At 42.6% G+C, this 23,834-nt stretch overlaps 1 protein-coding gene across 2 annotated transcripts in view; it reads right to left on the bottom strand.

The window, feature by feature from the left end:
- LOC122550908 (SH2 domain-containing protein 1A-like) overlaps positions 1-22,275 on the bottom strand; it is a 56,518-nt gene extending 34,243 nt beyond the window's left edge. For both annotated transcript variants that reach the window (XM_043692334.1, XM_043692336.1), the window contains exons 1-2: positions 21,903-22,275; positions 10,807-10,867 (exon numbers count right to left, since the gene is read on the bottom strand). In XM_043692334.1, coding sequence (XP_043548269.1) covers positions 10,807-10,867; positions 21,903-22,231 — 390 coding nt within the window. In that variant the 5' untranslated portion in view covers positions 22,232-22,275. The remainder of the gene's footprint in view (positions 1-10,806; positions 10,868-21,902) is intronic.
- Positions 22,276-23,834: the final 1,559 nt, after the last annotated feature.

The raw sequence follows: 23,834 nt of genomic DNA, 5'->3' as shown, positions 1-23,834 counted from the left end.
ATCCTCTGATTCTATGGGAAGCCAGGGAGGAGATTGCGAAGCCTTTGGTTTTGAACTTCATGTCATCATTGTCGACAGGTGTAGTGCCAGAAGACTGGAGGACAGCAAGTGTTGTTCCCTTGTTTAAGAAGGGGAGTCGGGACAGGCCTGGTAATTATAGGCCAGTGAGTCTTACTTCGGTTGTGGGTAAGGTGTTGGAAAAGATTATAAGAGATAAGATTTATAATCATCTGGAGAGGAATAATTTGATTAGGGATAGTCAACACGGTTTTGTGAAGGATAGGTTGTGCCTCACTAACCTTAATGAGTTCTTTGAGAAGGTGACAAAACAGGTGGATAAAGGTAAAGCAATTGATGTGGTGTATATGGACTTCAGTAAGGCGTTTGATAAGGTTTCACACAGTAGGCTATTGCACAAAATACGGAGTTTCGGGATTGAAGGTGATTTTGTGGTTTGGATCAGAAATTGGCTAGCTGAAAGAAGACGGAGGGTGATGGTTGATGGGAAATGTCCACCCTTGAGTTCAGTTACCAGTGGTGTGCCACAAGGATCTGTTTTGGGGCCACTGGTGTTTGCCATTTTTATAACTGATCTGGATGTGGGTGTAGGAGGATGAGTTAGTAAATTTGCGGATGACACTAAGGTAGGCAGAGTTGTGGATAGTGTCGAAGTTTGTTGTGGGTTACAGAGGGACATAGATAAGATGTAGAGCTGGCTGAGAAGTGGTAAATGGAGTTTAATGTGGAAAAGTGTGAGGTAGTTCACTTCGGAAGAAGTGACAGGAATGGAGAGTACTGGGCTAATTGTAAAATTCTTGGCAGTGTAAATAAACTGCGAGATCTCAGTGTCCTGGTGCATAAATCCCTGATAGTTGCCACCCAGGTGGATAGTGTTGGTAAAAAGTCATGTGGTGTGTCAGCATTTATTGGTAAGGGGATTGGGTTTCAGAGCCACAAGATCATGCTTCAACTGTACAAGACACTGGTAAGGCCGCACCTGGAGTAATGTTTACAGTTTTGGGCACCACATTATAGAAAGGATGTGGAAGCTTTGGAAAGGGTTCAGAGGAGATTTATTAGGATGTTGTCTGGTATGGAAAGAAGGTCTTACGAGGAAAGGCTGAGGGAACTGAGGCTGTTTTCATTGTTGAGAAGAGGGTGGAGAGGTGACTTAATTGAGACGTATGAGATAATCAGAGGGTTAGATAGGATGGACAGTGAGAACCTTTTTCCTCAGATGGTGAAGGCTAATGTGAGGGGATATAGCTTTAAATTGAGGGCTGATAGATTTAGGACAGATATTAGGGGCAGTTTCTTCACTCAGAGAGTAGTAGGGGTGTGGAACGGCCTGCCTGCAACAGTGTGAGACTCACTGAGATTAAGGGCATTTAAATGGGCATTGAACATTTGTATGGATAATAATGGAACAGTGTATGGACATCAGAGTATTTTCAAAGGTTGGCGCAACATCAAGGGCCAAAGTGCCTGTACTGCGCTTTAACATTCTATGTTCATACTAGGTAAAAACATCATCAGTGAGCCTCGGTGAAGCGGTGATGTTATGCCCCCCTTCCTATTTATGTGTTTGGGTTTCTTTGGGTTGGTGATGTCATTTCTGGTTCTTTTTCTGAGAGGATGGTAGATGGGGTCCAAATTAATGTGTTTGTTGATAGTGTTCTGGTTGGAGTGCCATACTTCGAGGAATTCTCATGCGTGTCTCTGTTTGGCTTGTCCAAGTATAGGTGTGTAGTCTCAGTCAAAGTGATGATCTTCCTCATCCATATGTGAGGATACTAGTGATAGTGGTTCATTTCTTTTTGTGGCTAGTTGATGTTCATGAATCCTGGTGGTCAGTTCTCTGCCTGCCTGCAATGTACACACCAATGTAGTGTTTATTACAGTCATAGAGTCATAGAGATGTACAGCATGGAAACAGACCCTTAGGTCCAACTCATCTATGCTGACCAGATATCCCAACCTAATCTAGTCCCACCTGCCAACACCCAGCCTGTATCTTTCCAAACCCTTCCTATTCATATACTCATCCAGATGCCTCTTAAATGTTGCAATTGTACCAGCCTCCACCATTTCCTCTGGCAGCTCATTCCATACACGCTCCACCCTCTGTGTGAAAAGGTTGCCCCTTGGGTCTCTTTTATATTTTTCCCCTCTCACCCTAAGCCTATGGCCTCTAGTTCTGGACTCCCCGAGCCCAGAGAAAAGACCTTGGCTATTTATACTATCCATGCCCCTCATGATTTTATAAACCTCTATAAGGTCACCCCTCAGCTTCCAACACTCCAGGGAAAACAGCCCCAGCCTGTTCAGCCTCTCCTCGTAGTTCAAATCCTCCTCCCCTGGCAACATCCTTGTAAATCTTTTCTGAACCCTTTCAAGTTTCACAACATCCTCCTGATGGGAAGGAGACCAGAATTGCACGAAATGTTCCAACAGCTGCCTCACCAATGTCCTGTACAGTCGCAACATGACCTCTTAACTCCCGTACTCAATACTCTGACCAATAAAGGAAAGCATACCAAACGCCTTCTTCTCTGTCCTATCTACTTGCGACTCCACTTTCAAGGAGCTATGAACCTGCACTCCAAGGTCTCTTTGCTTAGCAACACTCCCTAGGACCTTACCATTAAGTGTACAAGTCCTACTAAGATTTGCTTTCCCAAAATGCAGCACCTTGTATTTATCTAAATTAAACTCCATCTGACACTCCACAGCCAATTGGTCCATCTGATCAAGATCCTGTTGTAATCTGAGGTAACCTTCTTCACTGTCCATTACACTTCCAATTTTGATGTCATCTGCAAACTTACTAACTGTACCTCTTATGCTCACATCCAAATCATTTATATAAATGATGAAAGGTAGTGGACCCAGCACCGATCCTTGTGGTACCCCACTGGTCACAGGCCTCCAGTCTGAAAAAATCCCTCCACCATCACCCTCTGTCTTCTACCTTTGAGTCAGTTCTGTATCCAAATGGTTAGTTCTCCCTGCATTCTGTGAGATCTAGTCTTGCTAACCAGTCTCCTATGGGGAACCTTGTCGAATGCCTTGCTAAGTCCTTGCAAGGTAAAGTGCTATTGTTAAATTTTCTGTTGTTGGAGATGGTCATTGCCTGGCACTTCTGTGGCACAACTGTTATTTGCTACTTGTCAGCCCAAACCTGTACATTGTCCAGGTCTTGCTGCATTTGGGCATGGACTGTGTCAGTATCTAAAGAACTGTGAATGGCACTCAACATTATACAATCATAACACAGTCCAACTTCTGAAACTATAATTGAGGGAAGGTCATGAACTATAAGCATTGGAAGTCCCCTGAGGATCTCCTGGAGTGATGGCCTGAAGCTGAATGACTAACCTCCAATACCTACAGCCATCTTTCTTTATGACTGTACCTAGATTTCTCCTTAATTCCTATGGGCTCCTGTTTTGCTAGGGCTACTTGATGGCACATTCAGTTAAATACAGCCTTTACATCAAGGGATGTCACTCCCATCTCACCTCTGGCATTCAGTTCTTTTGTCTATGAACTAAGACTCTAATAACATAAGGAGCTGAGTGGTCCTGGCAGAAATCCAACGTTATTGCTAAGCTGGTGCTCCTTGATAGCACTGCTGATGACATATTCCATCACTTCACTGTTGATTGAGACTAGACTGATGGCAAGGTAACTAGCTGGGTTGGATTTGCTGCATATGTGTTCATCCATGCATCATTAAGAGAGGGCATTAGCTGTAGCATCAAGCTCTGAAATATCAGCACCGTTGTCAAAGCAGTATTACATGGGGATTGACTGAATGATCTGCCTATTATACGCTCACTCACTGACTATTGGCTAACCCCTCAGCAAAATGGCATTGAGTGCAGTTCACACCAAATGTGCATGACTCTCCCACTGGCATTAAACATCCAAACTTTTCAGCAACTGAGTCTACGATAAGAGACTGAATTAAAGTCCTGAAATTATTTTGTTCTGGTCTGAATAGAGCGCGACTTCCTCTGAATAACAAAAAGTACAATTAATCTCTGTCCCTCCATATTTTATAAAGCTTTAAGGTTTTCATGAAGACCTTTAGCTCGGGTTGTGGATGAGGTAGTTGGTTAGCTCGCCGAGTTAACCAACTGTCCCGTTTTAGAAAGCCTTCCCTTAAAATTATTGAACCTGTTGTCACTGCTGTGAGAAACTAAATTCCACAAAAGCAGACGATATCTTTCTCGGACATCTACTGTAATTTAGGAGGATAGTCACTAGAACAGTTTTGTTGTAGATGAATAAATTAGACTATGAAACAGAAAGTAATTTCTTTGAGACAATAAGTTGTTTTTATTAATGGGATGTGGGTATCACTGGTTGAACCAGCATTTATTGCCACGTTGCTGTTGGTCTGGAGTCACCAAACCAGGTAAAGAAAATGATGGGTGTTTTCTGATAATTAGCAATGATTACATGGTCATCATCAAGCTCTTAATTCCAAACTGTTATCTGCCATGGTACCATGAATCCGTATTTCCAGAATACTGCCTTGGTCTCTGAATTAATAATCATCCAGTGATAATGTCACTAGGCCAACACCTACCCACTAAATTTGCAACTCAATTGAGCAAAACAATGGAAAGGATTTAACACAATTCCATTTTGAAAGCTTTGGCCTTGAAATTAAGCTGTGAAGACATCAATAACATTTCTAACATTCATTTCAGTTCACTGAATCTTTAACCTGTCATTTAAAGGCCCTTACAGTTTTAATTGGACCAGTTTTTCTTTATTAAAAGTTGATCACGTAGAAAAAGACTAGGGGCTGGACAGTTATAAATTGAAATAACATTTATTGCTGACATATATCTTGAATCTACAAAAATTCAACAATATTACCGATACACTTCTAAATTTGTTTTTCAAAAAAACAAGAAAAATGCAAATCTGAATAAGAAATGAATGTGTGATTTTATCAGTCAGCCACTAAAAACGAAGGTATGAAATGAGAGCTTTTAAAATTTCTGATGTTTAGTGATTTACGATATGAATCAGTGTGACTTTATGAGATTGCGCTGTGCTGCGTTCATTCATTCAGACTGCGGTAATTAAGTTTTTAATGCCTTTCGCCAAATTATAGCAAAGCAAAGATTAAATTGTACAATGAGACAGTAAATCATTGTGTTAATCAGGTAAGAGGTAGAAAAGGCATTTTGTATTTCTTTTCCCCTAAAATTAGATGTAGAGTAATGCTCAGCTGGTGAGGGTTGAGAGACAAGAGTCACTGTGAGTGCATTTGATATTTAACTAGTTTTTTTTAAGAAAGACTGGATAGGCTGGGACCTTTCTCACTGGAGCATAGGAAGTTGAGAGGTGACCTTTTATTGAAGTTCATAAAATCATGTAGGGTATAGATAGAGTTAATAGTAGGTGTTTTTTTCCCCGAGGATGGAGGAATTTCAAGAGTAGGGGGCACACTTTTAAGGTGAGAGGGTAGAGATTTAAAAAGTCATGGGGGCAAATGTTTTACACAAAGGGTGGTTCACGAGTGGAATGAACTTCCTGAGGTAGTGGTGAATGTTGGATGAGTACATGAATGGGAAAGTTTTGGCAGGATATGGGCCAGGAGCAGGCAGGTGGGACTAGTTCAGTTTGGGATCATGTTTGGCATGGACTGATTGGACTGAGGGGTCTGTTACCATGCTGTACGACCCAATGGTTCTAATGATATAAAGGACATGATCTCATTGAATGATGGAACAAACAATGATTTGGATGGCCTACTTCTGATCCTGTAGGCGAAAGTGAGGACTGCAGATGCTGGAGATCAGAGTCAAGATTAGAGTGGTGCTGGAAAAGCACAGCAGGTCAGCCAGCATCCAAGGAGCAAGTAATTCGACATTTCAGGCAGGAGCCCTTCCTGAGGAATGATCAGGGCATTCCTGAGGAAGGGCTTTTGCCTGCTCTTCAGATGCTGCCTGACCTGCTGTGCTTTTCCAGCACCACTCTACTTCTGATTCTATGTCTTATGGTCTTATTACATAAAGAGAACAAAACGGAATCTCCCAAAAGTATGAACATGAACATAGTACTGTGGTATCAGTCTCTATTCATTGCTTCTGGCGCAGGCTGCTCACAAAGCTTGCGCTGCCTGATAATTTGAGTGATGAGGCTTGACTTGGCAGGCAATAGGTCCTCAACACTAAATTCTAAGATTTTAGAGAGTACACTCTATCTCGCAGAGAGTTGCTCATTGCAACTCTCATATGCTCACTGTATCTATCACACTACTCAACCTACATACTGTGCTACTCAGTGTACCTATACTATGACTCTCTGTATCTATCAAGCTGCTCAGACACTATTCTTGTCAACACAAACTAGAACTGAAACCCTGTGCAGAACATCAACTCCTATGGCTTCCCGACCTCTCAAACATCACTCCCCCACACATCCACCAATGGACAGAAACCCACCAGTTGGTTGAAACCATGTCACTCACCCATTTCATGATGACCTGCTCAACCCACCTACTGTCCGTCTTTCATCTCAGCACCAAGTAAAGATAAACTTACTCCACAAGTTTGACCAACACAACTGTTTTGAATTAAAAGGACGTGAAATGCAAGAAATCATGAATGAGTTCCCATGCCAAAACTCACCTGGCGAATGGTGAACTACATCTGTGAGCTACCACAGTGAGAGTGGTCCTTGCTAAACAGGTTCAGGACGCTCTAGCCCCTGTATAACCAACTTCCATCACTGGGGCATCAGTACAAGCCTCTTATGCAGGGGTCTGTTCCCTCTACAGACCAGTAGAGGGCTCATATATAGGGGAAGGCAGCAGCATATCACTGGACTAGTAAGTCCCAGAGGCCCAGACAGTACTGTACTTCAGTTTAAAAGTTAGAATCATTGAATCCCTAAGCATGAAGCAGGCCACTCAGCCCATCAAGTCTACACCAACCTTCTGAAGGGCACAGCACCCAAACCCAGTAACCCTGCATGTTCCATGGCTAATTCGTCTAGCCTGCGCACTAGAGGGCAACTTAGCACGTCCAATCGACCTAACCTGCACACCTTTGGACTGTGGGAGAAAACTAGAGAAAACAGAGGAAACCCACACACATGGAGAAAATGTGCAAACTCCACACAGACAGTTATCAGAGGGTGGAATCAAACCTGGGTCCCTGGCACCATGAGGCAACAGTGCTTATCACTGAGGCACCGTGCCACCCTTTCTTGGTCATTTCTGAAGAAGTCATTGCAGACTCAAAATGTTAACTCTGTTTCTGTCTCCACAGATGCTGTTGGACCAGTTGATTACATCCAACACTCTCTGTATTTGTTTCACAGTGTCCGTGTGCTGCAGTGGAAGCTCAGAGTCACACGACGCAAAGACTGCTTTCTGCCAGCAACATTCAAACTGCTACCATCACAGCTGCAGATACCAGCATTCAGTCCAACAACTTTAGACTCCAGTCGTTTGCTAGAATTGTTTAGGCAACAGCTCTGAGGATTGGCAGTGGCTCTGTGGAGTACAAATTCTGTCATAGCAACAGAATTCCTGCGCACACCATACCAACTTCTGAAGTGGACTCTGTTTTTCTCTCTACCAGACCTGCTGAGTTTCACCAGCAATTTCTGTTTCTGCTTGTTTCAGATCTCCAGCAACCGCAGTTCTTTGTTTCATGCAAGTGACCAATGATGTGGGTTGTTTTCAAATTGTATCAGAAGACTGAGATAAGCTGCAGTCATACTGGGAATATAGGCATACCTCACAAGCCTGTTCCATTATTCCATGACATCATGATTCAATTCTATATACTTGCACTGACATATACCCCTTAATAACTTCTTGACGAGCAATATTAGTTTCGGTTTTCATGCATGGTGTCCCAAAAGAGTTCATCAGAAAGGAATGAGTAACTGGCCATCTATCTTATTGGTGTCCGCGGGATCTTGCTGTGCCACTTTGGCTGCCAAATTGGCCTGCGCAGCAACAATTACACTTACAAAGTACGAGTAGCAATTAAACATTTTAGAAAGCACAGGGGAGGTAAAAAGAATCTACAGAATGCTTTCTTCCTGTTATTATCAGCTAACCTCAAAGTTAAGTACAAACATCCTGCAGCAGAGTTTGAGATGCAGCCAAGTTCCCTTGGGGCTTTTAACTGTAGACTTGTATTAAAATCCCTCCCCACCACCACCATGACAGTATTTGTTCTCTGCGCACAAACAAAATGCACAAGTGTGAAACATCCGGTATGAATGTGGTGATAGTAAGGTTTGCCACAATCGCCAATTCTGACCTGCTAGGATGAATGCTAAGCTTGCAAAACAGCAGGAACTTGTAAAAGGGTGCAGAGAGTCAAACCGCCCTTAAACACAGTCTGTCAGTACTCATAGGAGAAGCTTGTAGCTCAGTGGGCAGTGTTCTTGTCTCTACGCCAATGGGGCTCTGGGTTTAACTCCAGGATCCCACTCCAAAGAAGGGATGGCCAAGGAAGGGATGTTCAAAACAGATTGATTATCAAAAAGCATCAGTTTGCAAACCCTTCCAATGTATGCTGATGGCAGGCAGCAAAAGGGGGAAAAGGTCCATGGTCAGCTATGGAAATTGGAGTCACTACCATCACTATCCATAGCTCCAGGCTACAACATGTATGTAAAAAATGTATGTTCCCACAGCAACTTGGATTCATAGAAACACAGAAAATAAGCCCTTTGGTACTTTATGCACCATTATTCAATATGATTAGATTCCCTACAGTGTGGAAAAAGGCCCTTCGGCTCAACAAGTCCACACTGACCCTCCGAAGGATTAACCCACACAGACCCATTTCCCACTGACTAATGCGCCTAACACAATGGGCAATTTAGCATGGCCAAATCACCTGACCTGCACATCTTTGGACTGTGGGAGGAAACCCATGCAGACACGGGGAGAATGTGCAAACTCCACACAGACAGTTGCCCGAGGCTAGAATTGAACCTGGGACCCTGGTGCTGTGAGGCAGCAGTGCTAACCACTGAGCCACCATGCCACCCCAAATATGATCATGGCTGATCATCCAACTCAGCACCCTGTTCCCACTTTCTCCCCCATACCCTTTGATCCCTATGTCTCAAAGAACTATACCCAACTCCTTCTTGAAAACATTCAATGTTTTGGCTTCAACCACTTTCTGCAGCAGGGAATTCCAGAAGCTCATCACAGGAAAGATACTACAATGATGTCTGTAATATCCCCAGTAATATGAAAGTTCTAAAATGAATCATAACCAGCTTTATAAGGTTGATCGATGGGATATACTGAATATTATGAATTTTCTGTAGAGGCTACTAACCCCTGCAATTGAAGAAAAATCTACACATCTTTCTTAATCAGAGCCCAAAACAACATGGACTCAGACAGATCATCTTCAGACCAGTATATTTAATTAATTTGGAAACTTGCCTATGTTTTGCTTTTTTTTGCAGGGTACTGGAGATATCTGCTCCCAAGGGCTGTCTTCATTTATTGATATAAAAGAATCAGAGCCTGATGAATTACTTCAAAAAAAGGACATTTCTCATCATTTCAGTGCTTAATAGCCTACCAGATCTTTAAACTGTGACCCCTTGTTGTGGAATATCCAACCATTGGGAACACACTTCGTACATTTAACCTGTCTAGTCTGGTTCAAATTTCTTAGGTTTCTATGACATTCCCTCTCCCCACCTCATTCTCCTACACTCCAGTGAACATAATTGAGCCAGTCTCTCTTCATATGTCAGCCCTACCATCCCAGGTATCAAGCTGGTAAACCTTCATTCACTCCCAGAATAGAACCAGAACATTCATCCTGAAATAAGGAGACAAAAAACTGCACACACTGCTCCAGGTGTACCCCTTGAAGAGGGAGCTATTTTTGGTTAATTTGGCTGGATGGCTGGTGGGAATCAGGTTGGTGCATAGGTTTCTATCATAGGCATAGAGTCGTACAGCACGGAAACAAACCCTTCGCTCCATGCCGAACACAATTCCAAACTAAAGAAGACCCACCTGCCTATTCCTAGTCCATATCTCTCCAAACCTTTCCTATTCATGTACTTATTAAAGTGTCTTTTAAACATAACTGTGCTCGCATCCAATACTTCCTCAGGAAGTTCATTCCACATGCGAACCACCTCTGCATAAAAAAATTGCCACTCATGTCTTTTTGAAATTCTCTTCTTTCATCTTAAAAATATGCCCCCTAGACTTTAAATTTCCCATGTTCGGGAAAATACACGTACAATTAACCCTATCTATAACTCTCATGATTTTATAAACCTCTATAAGGTCACCTCTCAACCTCCTTTGCTCCACTGAAAAAAGTCCCGGCCTATCCAGCCTTCCTTTATAACACAAACTTTCAATATCCAGCAACATCCCGGTCAATCACTTTTGAACCCTCTCTAGCTTAATAATATCCTTCACTCTGTGTCAAATGTGATTGTTGATTATTCACACAGTTAACATATATATTTGAAACTTTGTATTGCTGTAGGTTTTTCAACAAGCAACCTTTTTTGATGGTGTATTTGCACTTTGCTCCTTTATGAAGTTTATGTTGCTTTATTAGTCTTGCTTTTCTGACATTCATCATTCATCTTGGCAGGTCACAGATTGCCTACTTCCTCGGTCTGATATTTAATTCCAAGGTCCGTTTCTTTCCCACTGCATATCACCCAACTCAAGGTTGAGTCTGTGGAATGGGCAAACTCCTTCAGGTCTGGGTTTAAGGGAGTTGCAATCGCTTATTAAAACAGACTGTAGATCCTTACCTGAACATGCCAATTTCCAGAATTTTCAAAAATCCGATAAGTATGAACAAACGTTTGATTCCTGGAGATGCAAAGAAATAATTAGAGTTATGTTAAAATCCAATCAAAATGGGGGAGTGGGACATGATGCATCTTCAAATCCCTGGAGCATATAATTGAGGTAATGTTAATAACTTGAGATTTCATACCAATATGGAGCAGAAACAGGCAATCCAGCTCTTCAAGCCTGCTCCACCATTCAATAAGATCATGGCTGCTCTGTGTTCCAAATTGCATCTACCTTCTTTGATTCCCTTATAAGTATCTGAACAAGAACCTATCTACCTCGAGCATAAAAGTATTCAGTGTCCCGACCTCCACCACCTCTGAGGTAGGCAGTTCCAAAGTTGCACCAGCTTTCAACAGAAATTATTTCCCCTTATCTCAGGGGTGACCCTAATCATAAAACAATGTGCTCACGTTCTCAATTGATCCACAATAAGAAACAACCTTCTGACATTGACCTTGTCAAAACTACTAACCATTATAAATTAAAGTCAAACCAACCCTCACTCTTCTAAACTTCAGTGAAAACAGGAGCTGTCCTGCCTATCCTCAAAAGACAACCCATGCAAGAGGCTGACCGTAAATCTAAGCCAAGGCTGGGCCCAGGGAGATAAGACTTTAAAATCTGGACATTTTTCTTTTCTTTTGGATAAGGAGTTTAAGATCTGTACATGTCTTGGGCTCTGTTTCTATAATTTCTTGTCTTTTTTTTAAAATCCTGGTATTGTTTATTCAAGATAGTGCCGTAGAATGGAGACTTTGTACAATTTTCACCGTACTTCTGTATTCTTATACTTGAGTACACGTGACAATAAAATCTAATTCTAATTCGAAACCAAAGCATTCCATTAGCCTTCTTAATTATTTATTACACCTGCATTCTGTATTTATGAGTCATGTACACCTGGATCCCTCTGCACCTCAGAATTTTGTAGATTTTCTCCATGTAAATAATACTTCTCCAACAACCTTTTCCGTCAGGCAGAAGATACAGAAGCTTGAACACACACCAGCAGGTTCAAGAACAGCTTCTTCCCTGCCATTATTTGACTGACAAATGGATTCTGTAACTTCAAATAATGTTGATCTTGTTAATGTTGTTCTTGCCTCACTCTGTCCACGTTTTTTCTCACCCTATGATCTGTACATCCATGCTTACTATTTCTGTCTGTAATTCTTGCAAAAAAAGCAAGAATTACTGTACTTAGCTACATGTGACCACAAATCAAATCAAAATCACTTTTCTTGTTTCTGCCAAAGTGCAGACTTTGACATTTTCTAGGAGAAAGTAAGGACTGCAGATGCTGGAGAGTCAGAGTACAAATATTTGGCACTGGAAAAGTACAGCAGGCCAGGCAGTATCCGAGGAGCAGGAGAGTCGCGTTTCTTTCCTGATGAAGGGCTTATGCCCAAAACATCGACTCTCCTGCTCCTCGGATGTTGCCTGACCTGCTGTGCTTTTCCAGCACCACCTTCTTCAACTTTGGCATTTCCCACATGACACTCCATCTGCCAGATTTTATGCACTTACTTTAACCTATTAAGTTCAGTCTGTTGATCAATTAGAAGAGGAATAGTGGCAGACTTTTTTTTAATTCTCTCATGGGATATGGGCATTGCAGACAGGGTGGTGAAGAAGGCATACAAGATGCTTGCCTTCATTAGCAGGGACTTTGAATATAGAAGAAAGGAAGTCTTTCTACAACTTGGTTAGGCCACAGACAAAATACTGGGCACAGTTCTGGTTAACACACTATCGGAAGGACATGATAGTGTGCATAGGATATTCACCACGATGTTGCCTGGAGGAGTTTGGGGTGGGGTGGGAAGGGATATAACATTATGAGAGGCATAATCAGGGTAGATCGGGAGAACATTTTCCTTAGGCAGATATGTCTAAGACCAAAGTGCTTACATTTCAGATGAGGAGTAAGTGGTTTAGAGATGATCTGAGAAAGATTTTTTTCACCCAAAGGATGGTAATATATGGAATGTGCTGCCTGAGAGGGAGATAGAGGCAGGTACTCTTGCAACATCTAAGGAAAATCTGGATGAGCACTTAAATAGCAAAGCATGCTAGGCTATGGAGCAAGTTCAGGTAAATGGAACTGGTGTAGTTTGATGTTTGTTGGTCAGGGCATAAATATGTTGAGCCAAAGGGCCAGATTCTACGTTGTATGATTCAATGATTAAATTGTGGATTGGTAAAAAATGCTGGCCTTGCCAATACCAGCTACTCCCCATGAAACAAGAAAGTAAACCAAAGTGCTTTAAATATTTATCAGCAGTTAAACACTTTTAGCAGTGAGAATTTTATCACCCTGTAAAGTTACTGACTACTGTTCTGTGAATCTGTTGTACATTTTACAGCATTTACACTGTGAAGGTTTCACATTTCCAACATTTTTGCAAGTTGGTCATTAGTATGAATTTTGCCTCCATGTGTCTTTTCTTTGGGTTCTATATTTTTTTTCTGGTTTATTAAGGAGCTACGTGAACTTAAAGTTGACATTGTTTGCATCAGTTCCTATGTGTAGCCTGCAGAAACAACAGATCTCCTGAGCTGGATGTGGTTCACACCTTGTTGCTACATTTGCCTTTACCCAATTTACTCTAAATTCTTTAACAGTTCTGCAGCCGCTCAGAAGAGCACCGAGAACCAAGCATTCTCCACAACTGTGTGCATGCACTTTCAACCACATTAAACCACTGACTTTGGGGCAGCAAAGTTATGCAAAAAAAAGCTATGGAAAATGAGAAGTTGAGGAGGGTTGACAAATGGTGACCTACACGGTAATCCATGCAGCCAGCTGTTGACAATCACGTCTCCAAATGGTCTGTATACAATGTTTAAAAGTCCACTCTTCAATTACTTCAGAGCCCATTGGATTGACTCTTTCTGGGTCTGAAATGCTTCAAACTGATTCAGCCTTAACTTACATCACACCGGAATGGCACACTGCCCATTAGCTTCTATCCACGATGTTTCTTTGACAATGTGAACAACATGCTATCCTAGAATAATTTTAAATAATAGATTTGATCTTCTGGTTAATCCAATTTCAAAAGCAACGGGATTAGAATATTAAGCTAAATAGATAATGCAAAGATTCTCCATTTATTCTTAGTGTCACATGTAGACCAGATCAGGCAACGACAGCAAACTTCCTTCCTAAAAAACATTAGTAAACCCATATTTTTCACAACTACCGATTTATGGTCAACATTAGAGGTTTTCTTAATTGCAGAGTTGAAGTAAGATAAAAGCAAAGTTTAAGAAGTGCTATAATGGACTGGAGAGTTAACTTTGTTCCTCTTTCCAGAGCTGTTGATTTTCTCCATCACTTCCTTTTTTTGTCTTTTCTAAGGAAATACAGTCTGTCACTGGAGTCAGTTCAGAAAAAGTTCACTAGGTTGATCCCAGTTATCGAGCAATTTTCTTATGGGAGAGATTAGATATGTTTGGCTTGTATTCATTGGAGTTTAGGAGAATAATTTGAGACCCCTTATTGAAACACTTGGTTTGACTTATTATTGTCACATGTACCTATGTACATTGGCAAGTTTTGTTTTGCATGCAGTACAGACAGATCATAATGTTTCAGTTAGAACAGAGAAGATGGTAAAAGAGGGGAGAGTGTGGCATTGTTGGTCAAGGACAGTATTACAGTTGCAGAAAGGATGTTTGGGGACTCGTCAACTGAGGTAGTATGGGCTGAGGTTAGAAACAGGAAAGGAGAGGTCACCCCGTTGAGAGTTTTCTATAGGCCTCCGAATAGTTCCAGAAATGTAAAGGAAATGATTCTCGATAGGAGTGAGAGAGACAGGGTAGTTGTCATGGGGGACTTCAACTTTCTAAATATTGACTGGCAACACTACAGTACGAGTACTATAGATGGGTCAGTTTTTGTCCAGTGTGTGCAGGAGAGCTTCCTGACACAGTGTTCAGACAGGCCAACAAGGGGCGAAGCCACATTAGATTTGGTACTGGGTAATGAGCCCGGCTAGGTGTTAGACTTGCAAGTAGGTGAGCACTTTGGTGATAGTGATCACAATTCTGTTATGTCTACTTTAGTGATAGAAAGGGATAGGTGTATACCTCTGGGCAAGAGTTACACTGGGCAAGAGTTACGATGCGATTAGGCAAGATTTAGGAAGCATAGGATGGGGAAGGAAACTGCAGGGGATGGGTACATTAGAAATGTGGAGCTTATTCAAGGAAAAGCTCCTGTGTGTCCAAGATAAGTATGTACCTGTCAGGCAGGGAGGAAGCTGTAGAGCACGGGAGCCGTGGTTTACGAAAGAAGTGGAATCTCTGGTCAAGAGGAAGAAGAAGGCTTATGTTAGGATGAGATGTCAAGGCTCATTTAGGGTGCTTGAGGGTTACAAGGTAGCCAGGAAAGACCTAAAGAGAGAGCTCAGAAGAGCTAGGAAGAGACATGAGATGTTGTTTGTGGATAGGATCAGGGTAAACCATAAGGTTTTCTATAGGTATTTAAGGAATAAAAGAATGATGAGAGTAAGATTAGGGCCAATCAAGGATAGTAGTGGGAAGTTGTGTGTGGAGTCAGAGGAGATAGGGGAAGCACTTAATGAATATTTTTCAACAGTATTCACTCTAGAAAATGACAATGTTGTCGAGGAGAATACTGAAATACAGGCTACTAGATTAGTTGTGATTGAGGCTCACAAGGAAGACGTATTAGAAATCCTGCAGAGTGTGAAAATAGATAAGTCTCCTGGACCAGATGGGATTTATCCTAGGATCCTCTGGGAAGCCAGGGAGGAGATTGCCTAGCCTTTGGCATTGATCTTTAAATTGTCATTGTCTACAGGAATAGTGCCAGAAGACTGGAGGATAGCAAATGTGGTTCCCCTGTTCAAGAAGGGGAGTAGAGACAACCCTGGTAATTATAGACCAGTGAGCCTTACTTCAGTTGTTGGTAAAGTGTTGGAAAAGGTTATAAGAGATAGGATTTATAATCATCTAGAAAAGAATAATATGATTAGAGATAGTCAGCATGGTTTTGTGAAGGGTAGGTCGCAAACCTTACAAACCTCACAAACCTTATTGAGTTCTTTGAGAAGGTGACCAAACAGGTAGATGAGAGTAAACCAGTTGATGTGGTGTATATGGGGAGATTTTTTCCAAGTATAGATATAGGACAGATGTCAGAGGTAGTTTCTTTACTCAGAGAGTAGTAAGGGTATGGAATGCTTTGCCTGCAATGGTAGTAGATTTGCCAACTTTAAGTACATTTAAGTCATCATTGGACAAGCATATGGATGTACACGGATTAGTGTAGGTTAGATGAACTTCAGATTGTTATGAAAGGTCAGCACAACATCGAGGGCTGAAGGGCTTTAACTGCACTGTAATGTTCCATGTTCTATAACATACAATAATCATAGGGTGATTGAACTGAGCGAGGAATATAAAGTTATGGCTGCAAGGAAAGTTCACAAAAGCAAGATCAACATTAGAAGTAAAATTTGAGAAGTCCATTCAGATGTCTAATAACAGTGGGACAAGAAACTGTTCTTGAATCTGTTGGTACATTGATTAAGCTTTTGTATCTTCTGCCTGCTGGAAGAGTTTGGATAAGATTATAACTGAAGTGGGGGAGGGGTCTTTGATTATGTTGGCTGCCTTTCAAGGGAGCAAGAAGTATGGATGGAGTCAATGGATGGAAGGCAGGCTTACATAATAGAATGGGCTGTGCTCACAACTCTCTGCACTTTATGATCCTGGGCAGAGCATTGCCATACCAGTGATGCAGCCAGATAGAATGCTATCTATGGTGCATCTGTAAAAGTTGGTGAATGGACACACCAAATTTACTTAGCCTCCTGTAAAAGAAGTGGCATTGTTGTGCCTTCTTGACCATTGCATCAATGTGGATGGATCAGGACAGACTGTTGGTGATCATTGGTGAGGATCTCAATAATCTCCATCTCAGCACCATTGACATAGAGACAGGTGCTCCCTCCTTCTTGCTTCTGGAAGTATGATGATCAGCTCTTTAGTTTTACTGTGTTGAGAGAGAGCTTGCTACCTTAACACCACACCAAGTGTCCTATCCCTTTCCTCGTCTACCCTCAACTACCCTGTCTCTCTCACTCCTATGAGAATCATCTCTGCTATCCTTTCCTCTACATTTCTGGAACTATTCGGAGGCCTATAGAAAACTCCCAACAGGGTGATCTCTCCTTTCCTGTTTCTAACCTCAGCCCATACTACCTCAGTTGACGAGTATTCATTCTTGTCACTGCTTGATACCCAGCCATAAAGGTAGTGTCATCAGCAAACTTGTAGAGATGGTGTTCAGATGAAATTTGGCTACACAGCCATGATTATACAGGGAGTACTTCTTAGGGGTCTCTTCAGAGTACATCCTGTCATGTTTTTTTTCCTGTTGTGGGAAAGTCGAGGACCAGAGGGAATGGTCTTTGTGTAACGGATTGCCCATTTGAGACGGAGATGAGTTTTTTTTTCTCTGAGGGTTAAGAATCTGTGGTATTCTTTACTGCAGAGGGCTGCCAGTGTTGAATCCGTAAGTATATTCAAGGCTGAGATAGACGTTTTAATCAGTAAGAGAATCCAGAGTTATGAGGAAAAGAACGGAAAGTACAGTTAAGGATCATCAGATCAGCTTACTGCTGCTCTGACATCTTATGGTCTGAGATATGTTTAAATTCCATCAGCTGCCTTGAAGTGATTTAATGCCAAACCATTAAACCCAGTCTGGGGATCACCTGTCCAGCAGTAACTATTCCACCATTTCCTGGGTACATTTGCATAAGAGACTGGCGTCCAAGAGTGTCCAGACCCGATGGCCCGAACGGCCTCTACCAATGCTGTTGGGATTCTATGAGTGGTGTGTGTAAGGAGTTCTACCCAGGGCAGCGGTATCCTGCTCTTGAGAAAGCGTGTTTGCAATCAGGAGCATATTTTTTTTTGGGGGGGCCGGACGGTGGATCACTTATTAGCGTGAGCGACTTTCAAATACCCTCACACCCTTCCCATTCCTCACCACACACTCAAACCTTCGTCCATTCTCACTCTTTTTTCTTAAAGAATGCGGTGAGCTGAAATATTCTCAACCTGCCCCGTACCCCCCCCCCCCCCCCCGCGACCTCTCGCTCAGAAAGTTTACCATCGGACCTACCCTTCACAGTGAGGGGTGGGGGATTGAATTAAAAGCGTTTGCCGGGACGATATCAAAGGTCGCCTTAAGTACCGCCACCTCAAGGTTCTACAAACGCCAAAGGGTAAAATTCACCAGTGAATGGTTTATTTTTAATATTAGCTCGATCTCCGTGTTTTATTTCGAATAGAGTCTCTGGGAGATTGCAGAGATCGAGAGCTGGTTTAGTCTCCTAGCATCTAGACAAACTCCAACTTGCGTAGAGAAAGGATCCAATAAATGTGGCAATCGTTTATTGCCTGCCGAGGGAAGAGGGATTTGGGTTGACAGGGTGATCCCTGATCAGAACAGCATGTTTGCTTGGCTCTGGATGGTTTTGACGCCCTGTTTAAAATCTCCTTCCAACAAGCCAGGGCGAGTGCCAGAGAAGGTACAAAGAAAACTGAGACAGCATTGGAAGCATTGGTCCGTGCCTGCTTCCTTTGGGAGCCTAAAAATCCCACAGTACCAGGTTATACTAGTTAGTGCTTCCAAACAAACCTGTCGGACTATAACCTGGTGTTGTGTGATTTTTAACTTTGTCCACCCCAGTCCAACACCTGCACCTCCACACCTGTCACCCCCCCCCCCCCCCCGACTCTACACCACACACACACACACATCACGCACCTCCCTCGACATGACCTTCAGGGATTCACAAACACTACAATTCGTGGGACAAGCAAAGCCGTCAATTTTCACAACTGGGTAAGACTGGTGCAAGGCAAGAAAAGCTTGATGCAGAAGGACGGCGTTTATTACACAGACCCGCAAACCGGCTTTTTCATGCTGTTCTAAACTCGCCAAAAACCAACTCGGAGCTGTCAGAACGACCGAATTAGTTGTTCTGCAATTCTCACATTGCGATCATTTAATCTAAGTAATCAACATCGTTTCTCCCCCAGCACTCCACCCCCTCACTCTACCATAAATGCTGCCCCCTCCACACTTCAGTTCTGGTGAAACGTTAGTTTGCTCCCTCTCTCTCCCTCGTGTTAAAAATCACACAACACCAGGTTATAGTCTAACAGGTTGAATTAGAAGCACTAGCTTTCGGAGCGCCGCTCTTTCATCAGGTGAATGTTGCCCGACCCGCTGTGATCTCCAGCATTGTTTAGCTTTCATTCCCGAATAAATTGTTCGTTTTGTTCAAGTTTGCAAGCTATGAACATGCAGATCCCAGGATCAAAATAAAATCCCGCCCTCAGAATGAGTGCAATTATCACAATTTTAAATCAGAGCTGAATTCAAAGTTTTTTTTTCCAAAAAAAAGTCTAAACTACGAGCAACAGACCCCATCTGAAGAATTTCACTAACTCACTACATCAAGCATTTCAGTGGTGGGCTGACTGTAAAACATTCAGCCGCCCCCGCAGATTTCTGATGAAGTTATTTTTTTTCTCGATGCCTGAAATCGTTTCAATCCCCCTCCCCTCACCCCACGTTATTGTTTTCAACTAATTCTGAAGATATTTGGGCTTCTTGTTTTTCAGAGCTTTGGTCGCTGGTTAAACCAGGTGGCGAATCGTGAAAAGTGCAGTTTTGTTATCGTCATTTTTACGTCCGTTAAAACGATCTCTCGAACCTTCCAACATCCGCCCTCCCCCGTCTCAAAATCGAGGGAAACAAAAGCTTGTCATCTCTGCTAATGCAATTTCAATGACTCCCTCTCCATGGTTCAATTTCCACTTCAGTCCATGGTAAATCGCTGCAAAGCGAGCCTGTGCATTTATTACTGAGATAATTTGACTTACACCCAAATATTTATTTTCGCAGGCGCGGGGGTTAAATGTTTTGACTGTGTGTACCGAAATGGAGACGATTTAAACATTTATCCACATTGTTTTTATTTACTGGCGCTAATTTTACTCTGGCCAAGTGCGGAATTAATTGCACATACACCTCAATCGCTTCTTCCACGCGGTTTTAACTGTAACTTTATAAAACAGATTTCCACTCTCCCACTCCGGACCCCGCACATCAATTTCGTTAAATGGTTTCCAAAATTTGAACTTATCATAAGTGCTATTAGTTTGTCTTCTATAATAATGTCAATTATTTGTGAGGTAAGGCTCTCCTGCGGTGCTGGTGAGGCGTTGGCAAATTACTGGAAAGGTCTGATGGTAAAAGGAAGTCAAAATCGGGGAGGACGGAGTAAGGACTCATTTTGTTTGTGAATCAAATAATTTAACAAATTTGGGGACAGTTAATGGGCACACTCCGAGCGAAAGACTTGGACACAATACTTAAGCATTAAAATTTCATCCAAGTATTTATGTCAAGCCTATGGTTATGGTACTAGCTTCGTCATAAACCGGGAGTCGAAAGCGATATTCACATATTTCAGGGAAATCAATTTCCCAAGTGTTATTTCTCAATTCTGGGGAAGGGTCACTCGACCCGAAACGTTAACTCTACTTTCTCTCCACAAATGCTGCCAGACCTGCTGAGCTTTTCCAACAATATCTGCTTTCATTTCTCACTTACAGCACCCGCAGTTCTTACGGTTTTTATCCACATATCTTAATAGCTTAAGGTGAGTGTAAGGTACTTTACAACTTCTCGAGCCGCTTCCTGAGCCGTATTGGATTCCACTGTCACAAAAAAAAAGTTAAAAATCACGCAACACCAGGTTATAGTCCAACAGGTTTATTTGGAAGCACTAGCTTTCGGTGGTTGTGGAGCTCTGAAAGCTAGTCTTTCCAAATAAACTTGTTGGACCATGACCCTGGTGTGTGATTTTTAACTTTGTACACCCCAGTCCAACACCGGCATCCCCAAATCACAAAAGAGTCAAATTGTTTCGTCTGGAATAGGAAGGCTGCGATTGAATTTGGCTTCTTAATTAAATAAAACGTGCTTATTTATTTACATATAAAATGAGCTGCTGCGAGACTGGATAACGAAACTAATTCCTTATAAATAGTCTGTGCACAAAGCCTTCATTGAACAGTCAGTGAACTTGATGTACGAACAGCCTCGTGATCGGGAGCCAGTTGGTGTCACACCGTTTTGCCAGTAACACTTGGGAAATTGATTATCCTGAGCACAAGTTCGGCTGACTCGCATCCACATGGCTCCGACTATTTACAGACAAGCGCTTTCCAGGTGCACTCCGTCCATTCAATGTGGCAGGACTGACCTCGGCTAACCAATAAAAAATCAAGATCTTTTCCAATTTCCAACAGCTACTGAATTTCAGAATGTGGTTCAGTGGCGGTAAGGCGCTTTGGGATGGGTGAGGGGGGGCGGGGAAGGAATGATGAAAGGGGCTATCCAAATTCACTCATGTCCCTTCCAAGGGCGCCAACTGATTGGCACCGTCCTTGTTACACCAAATAACTGCGGATACTGGAAATCTGAAACAAAGACCCAAATTGCTGGAGAAACTCAACAGATCCGACAGCATCTGTGGAGAGAGGGAAAACTAACAGCATTAACCTTCGAAACGCTGACGCCGTTCTCGCTCCACAGACACTGCCAGACCTGCTGAGTTTCTCCAGCGATTTCTGGGTTTTTTTTTTGTTTGAACGTTTCGCTCTCATCCACTGAATCGCAAAACGCTGAGCTAGCCCCGGCCCCATTCTTCTGATCTCCCTGACTTGTTTGTGACTAAGTGGTTGAATTTTAACAGGCAATTCATATTGACGACAACAAAAAATGCTGGCAATCACAGCGGGTCAGGCAGCATCTATGGAGAGACAGCAAACTCCAAGAATGCTGCCTGATCGCCAGCATTTTTTGGTTTTAGTACAAATTCCAGCATCTGCAGTAATTTGCTCCTAACTTCATTTTGGCGTCTATTTTGATTCGCCACCAACTTATCCTTTATTTATCAAGTTGTTGTTCAGTTTCCTTACTTACAACACACACAGGCAATAGCTCCCAGGCACAGTCTCGCTGTCTCGGATCAAGTAGCTGCCGTTTTTGCCTGACGATGCTAATAGCTCCTCGGTCTGTGACTTGTTGATTTTCCCGTGGTAGAAGGGCAGTCTCATGGTTTGCACTGAGGCCTTCTCAGCCGCCAAGTTGCCCTCTCCCTCTCTTCCCCCTGTTTTACTGCAAGCAGAAACGGGGCAGGCTGCTGGGAGAGTTTGGGAATATTTTCTGTTGTGTGTGGCATCTTGCAGCCGGCCCAGTCTCCTGAGTGAAAACAGGACCGAGTACAGAGAAATGCACAGGCGCTTCCCCATTCTGTCAGATTGCACTTCACTTTGTTTCTGTTCACTCTCACGACCTGTTTAAAACATCCGGCTGCTCTACAATTCAACAGGAAATACACACATCGCATCTTACTCGTTTCACAATTTTAAATGGTTTAGTTTTAAGCTTAACTGCAGATTCTCAAGCAAGAAAAATGTGCTTGGGATGAAACCACTGTAGAACATGTGATTCAGGGAATAGGAATGGACCATTCAGCTTCTCCATCCTCCTATGCCATCTATAAAGGTCATTGCTGATCTAGTTGTGACTTCAACTCACCATTCCCCTCCAGCTCCAAAGACCAAGGGCTGTTGAGAGAGATATAAAATCTCCTCATCTCCATCTTAAGTGGGAATTCCCTTAGTTTTACATTTTGTCCCTTAGTTCTCGTCTCTTCCACAAGAAAAAGCATTCTCTTGGTACCCAACCGATCCCCAGCTAGGATCTAATAATGCGAATAAAATATTCAAGTGAGTTACTATCCAGTGTTGAAAGCCTCAACTGGTTTCAGTGTCTCTGAGCCATACGTGAACAACAATGCCTGGTAATACTGCATAGCTACATCCTTTCCATATTTGAAGTTCCCACGAGTGATGCCTTCACAAGATCTTCCAGATCTGGTGACCCATCCAAGTAGCCCAACTTCTGCCTCATCTTCCAAGCCAAGCTGCCTTGCATTGAGGCTCTAATCACTCCAAACCAGCTCTGCTGGGAAGATGCCTGACACCAGAATCCCAAAGCAATTGCTGTACCCAGAACTTGGTCACAGCAGAGGCACCCAGGACGACATCATAAACACTTTAGAGGCCTCCTCCAAACATCACTGAAGAATTAAATATACCAAACAAAAAAAACCAGGAGATTGGGGAGATTCTAAACAAGTATTTTGAATCAGTGTTTACTGTGGAGAAGGACATGAAAGATATACAATGTGGGGAAAGAGATGGTGATATCTAGCAAAATGTTCATATTACAGAGGAGGAAGTGCTGGATGTCTTGAAAAGCATAAAGGTGGATAAATGCCCAGGACCTGATCAGGTGTACCCTAAAACTCTGTGGGAAGCTAGGGAAGTGATTGCTGGGCCTGTTGCTGAGATATTTGTACCATCAATAGTCACAGGTGAGATGCCAAAAGACTGGAGGTTGGCTAACATGGTATCATTATTTAAGAAAGTTGTAAGGACAAGCCAGGGAACTATAGACCAGTGAGCCTGACATCAGTGCTGGACAAGTTATTGGAGGGAATCCTGAGGGACAAGATTTACATGTATTTGGAAAGGCAAGGACTGATTTGGGATAATCAACATGGCTTTGTGCGTGGGAAATCATGTTTCACAAACTTGATTGAGTTTTTTGAAAAAGTAACAAAGAAGATTGATGAGGGCAGAGCGGTGGACGTGATTTATATAGACTTCAGTCAGGCGTTCGACAAGGTTCCCCATGGAGACTGATTAGCAAGGTTAGATCTCATGGAAATCAGGGAGAACTAGCCATTTGGATACAGAACTGGCTCAAAGGTAGAAGACATAGGATGGTGGTGGAGGGTTGTTTTTCAGACTGGAGGCCTGTGACCAGTGGAGTGCTGGGTCCTCT

Source organism: Chiloscyllium plagiosum, chromosome 6, assembly GCF_004010195.1.
Source record: "Chiloscyllium plagiosum isolate BGI_BamShark_2017 chromosome 6, ASM401019v2, whole genome shotgun sequence".
Taxonomy (NCBI): Eukaryota; Metazoa; Chordata; class Chondrichthyes; order Orectolobiformes; family Hemiscylliidae; genus Chiloscyllium; species Chiloscyllium plagiosum.
This window is presented reverse-complemented; position numbering and strand designations above follow the sequence as displayed.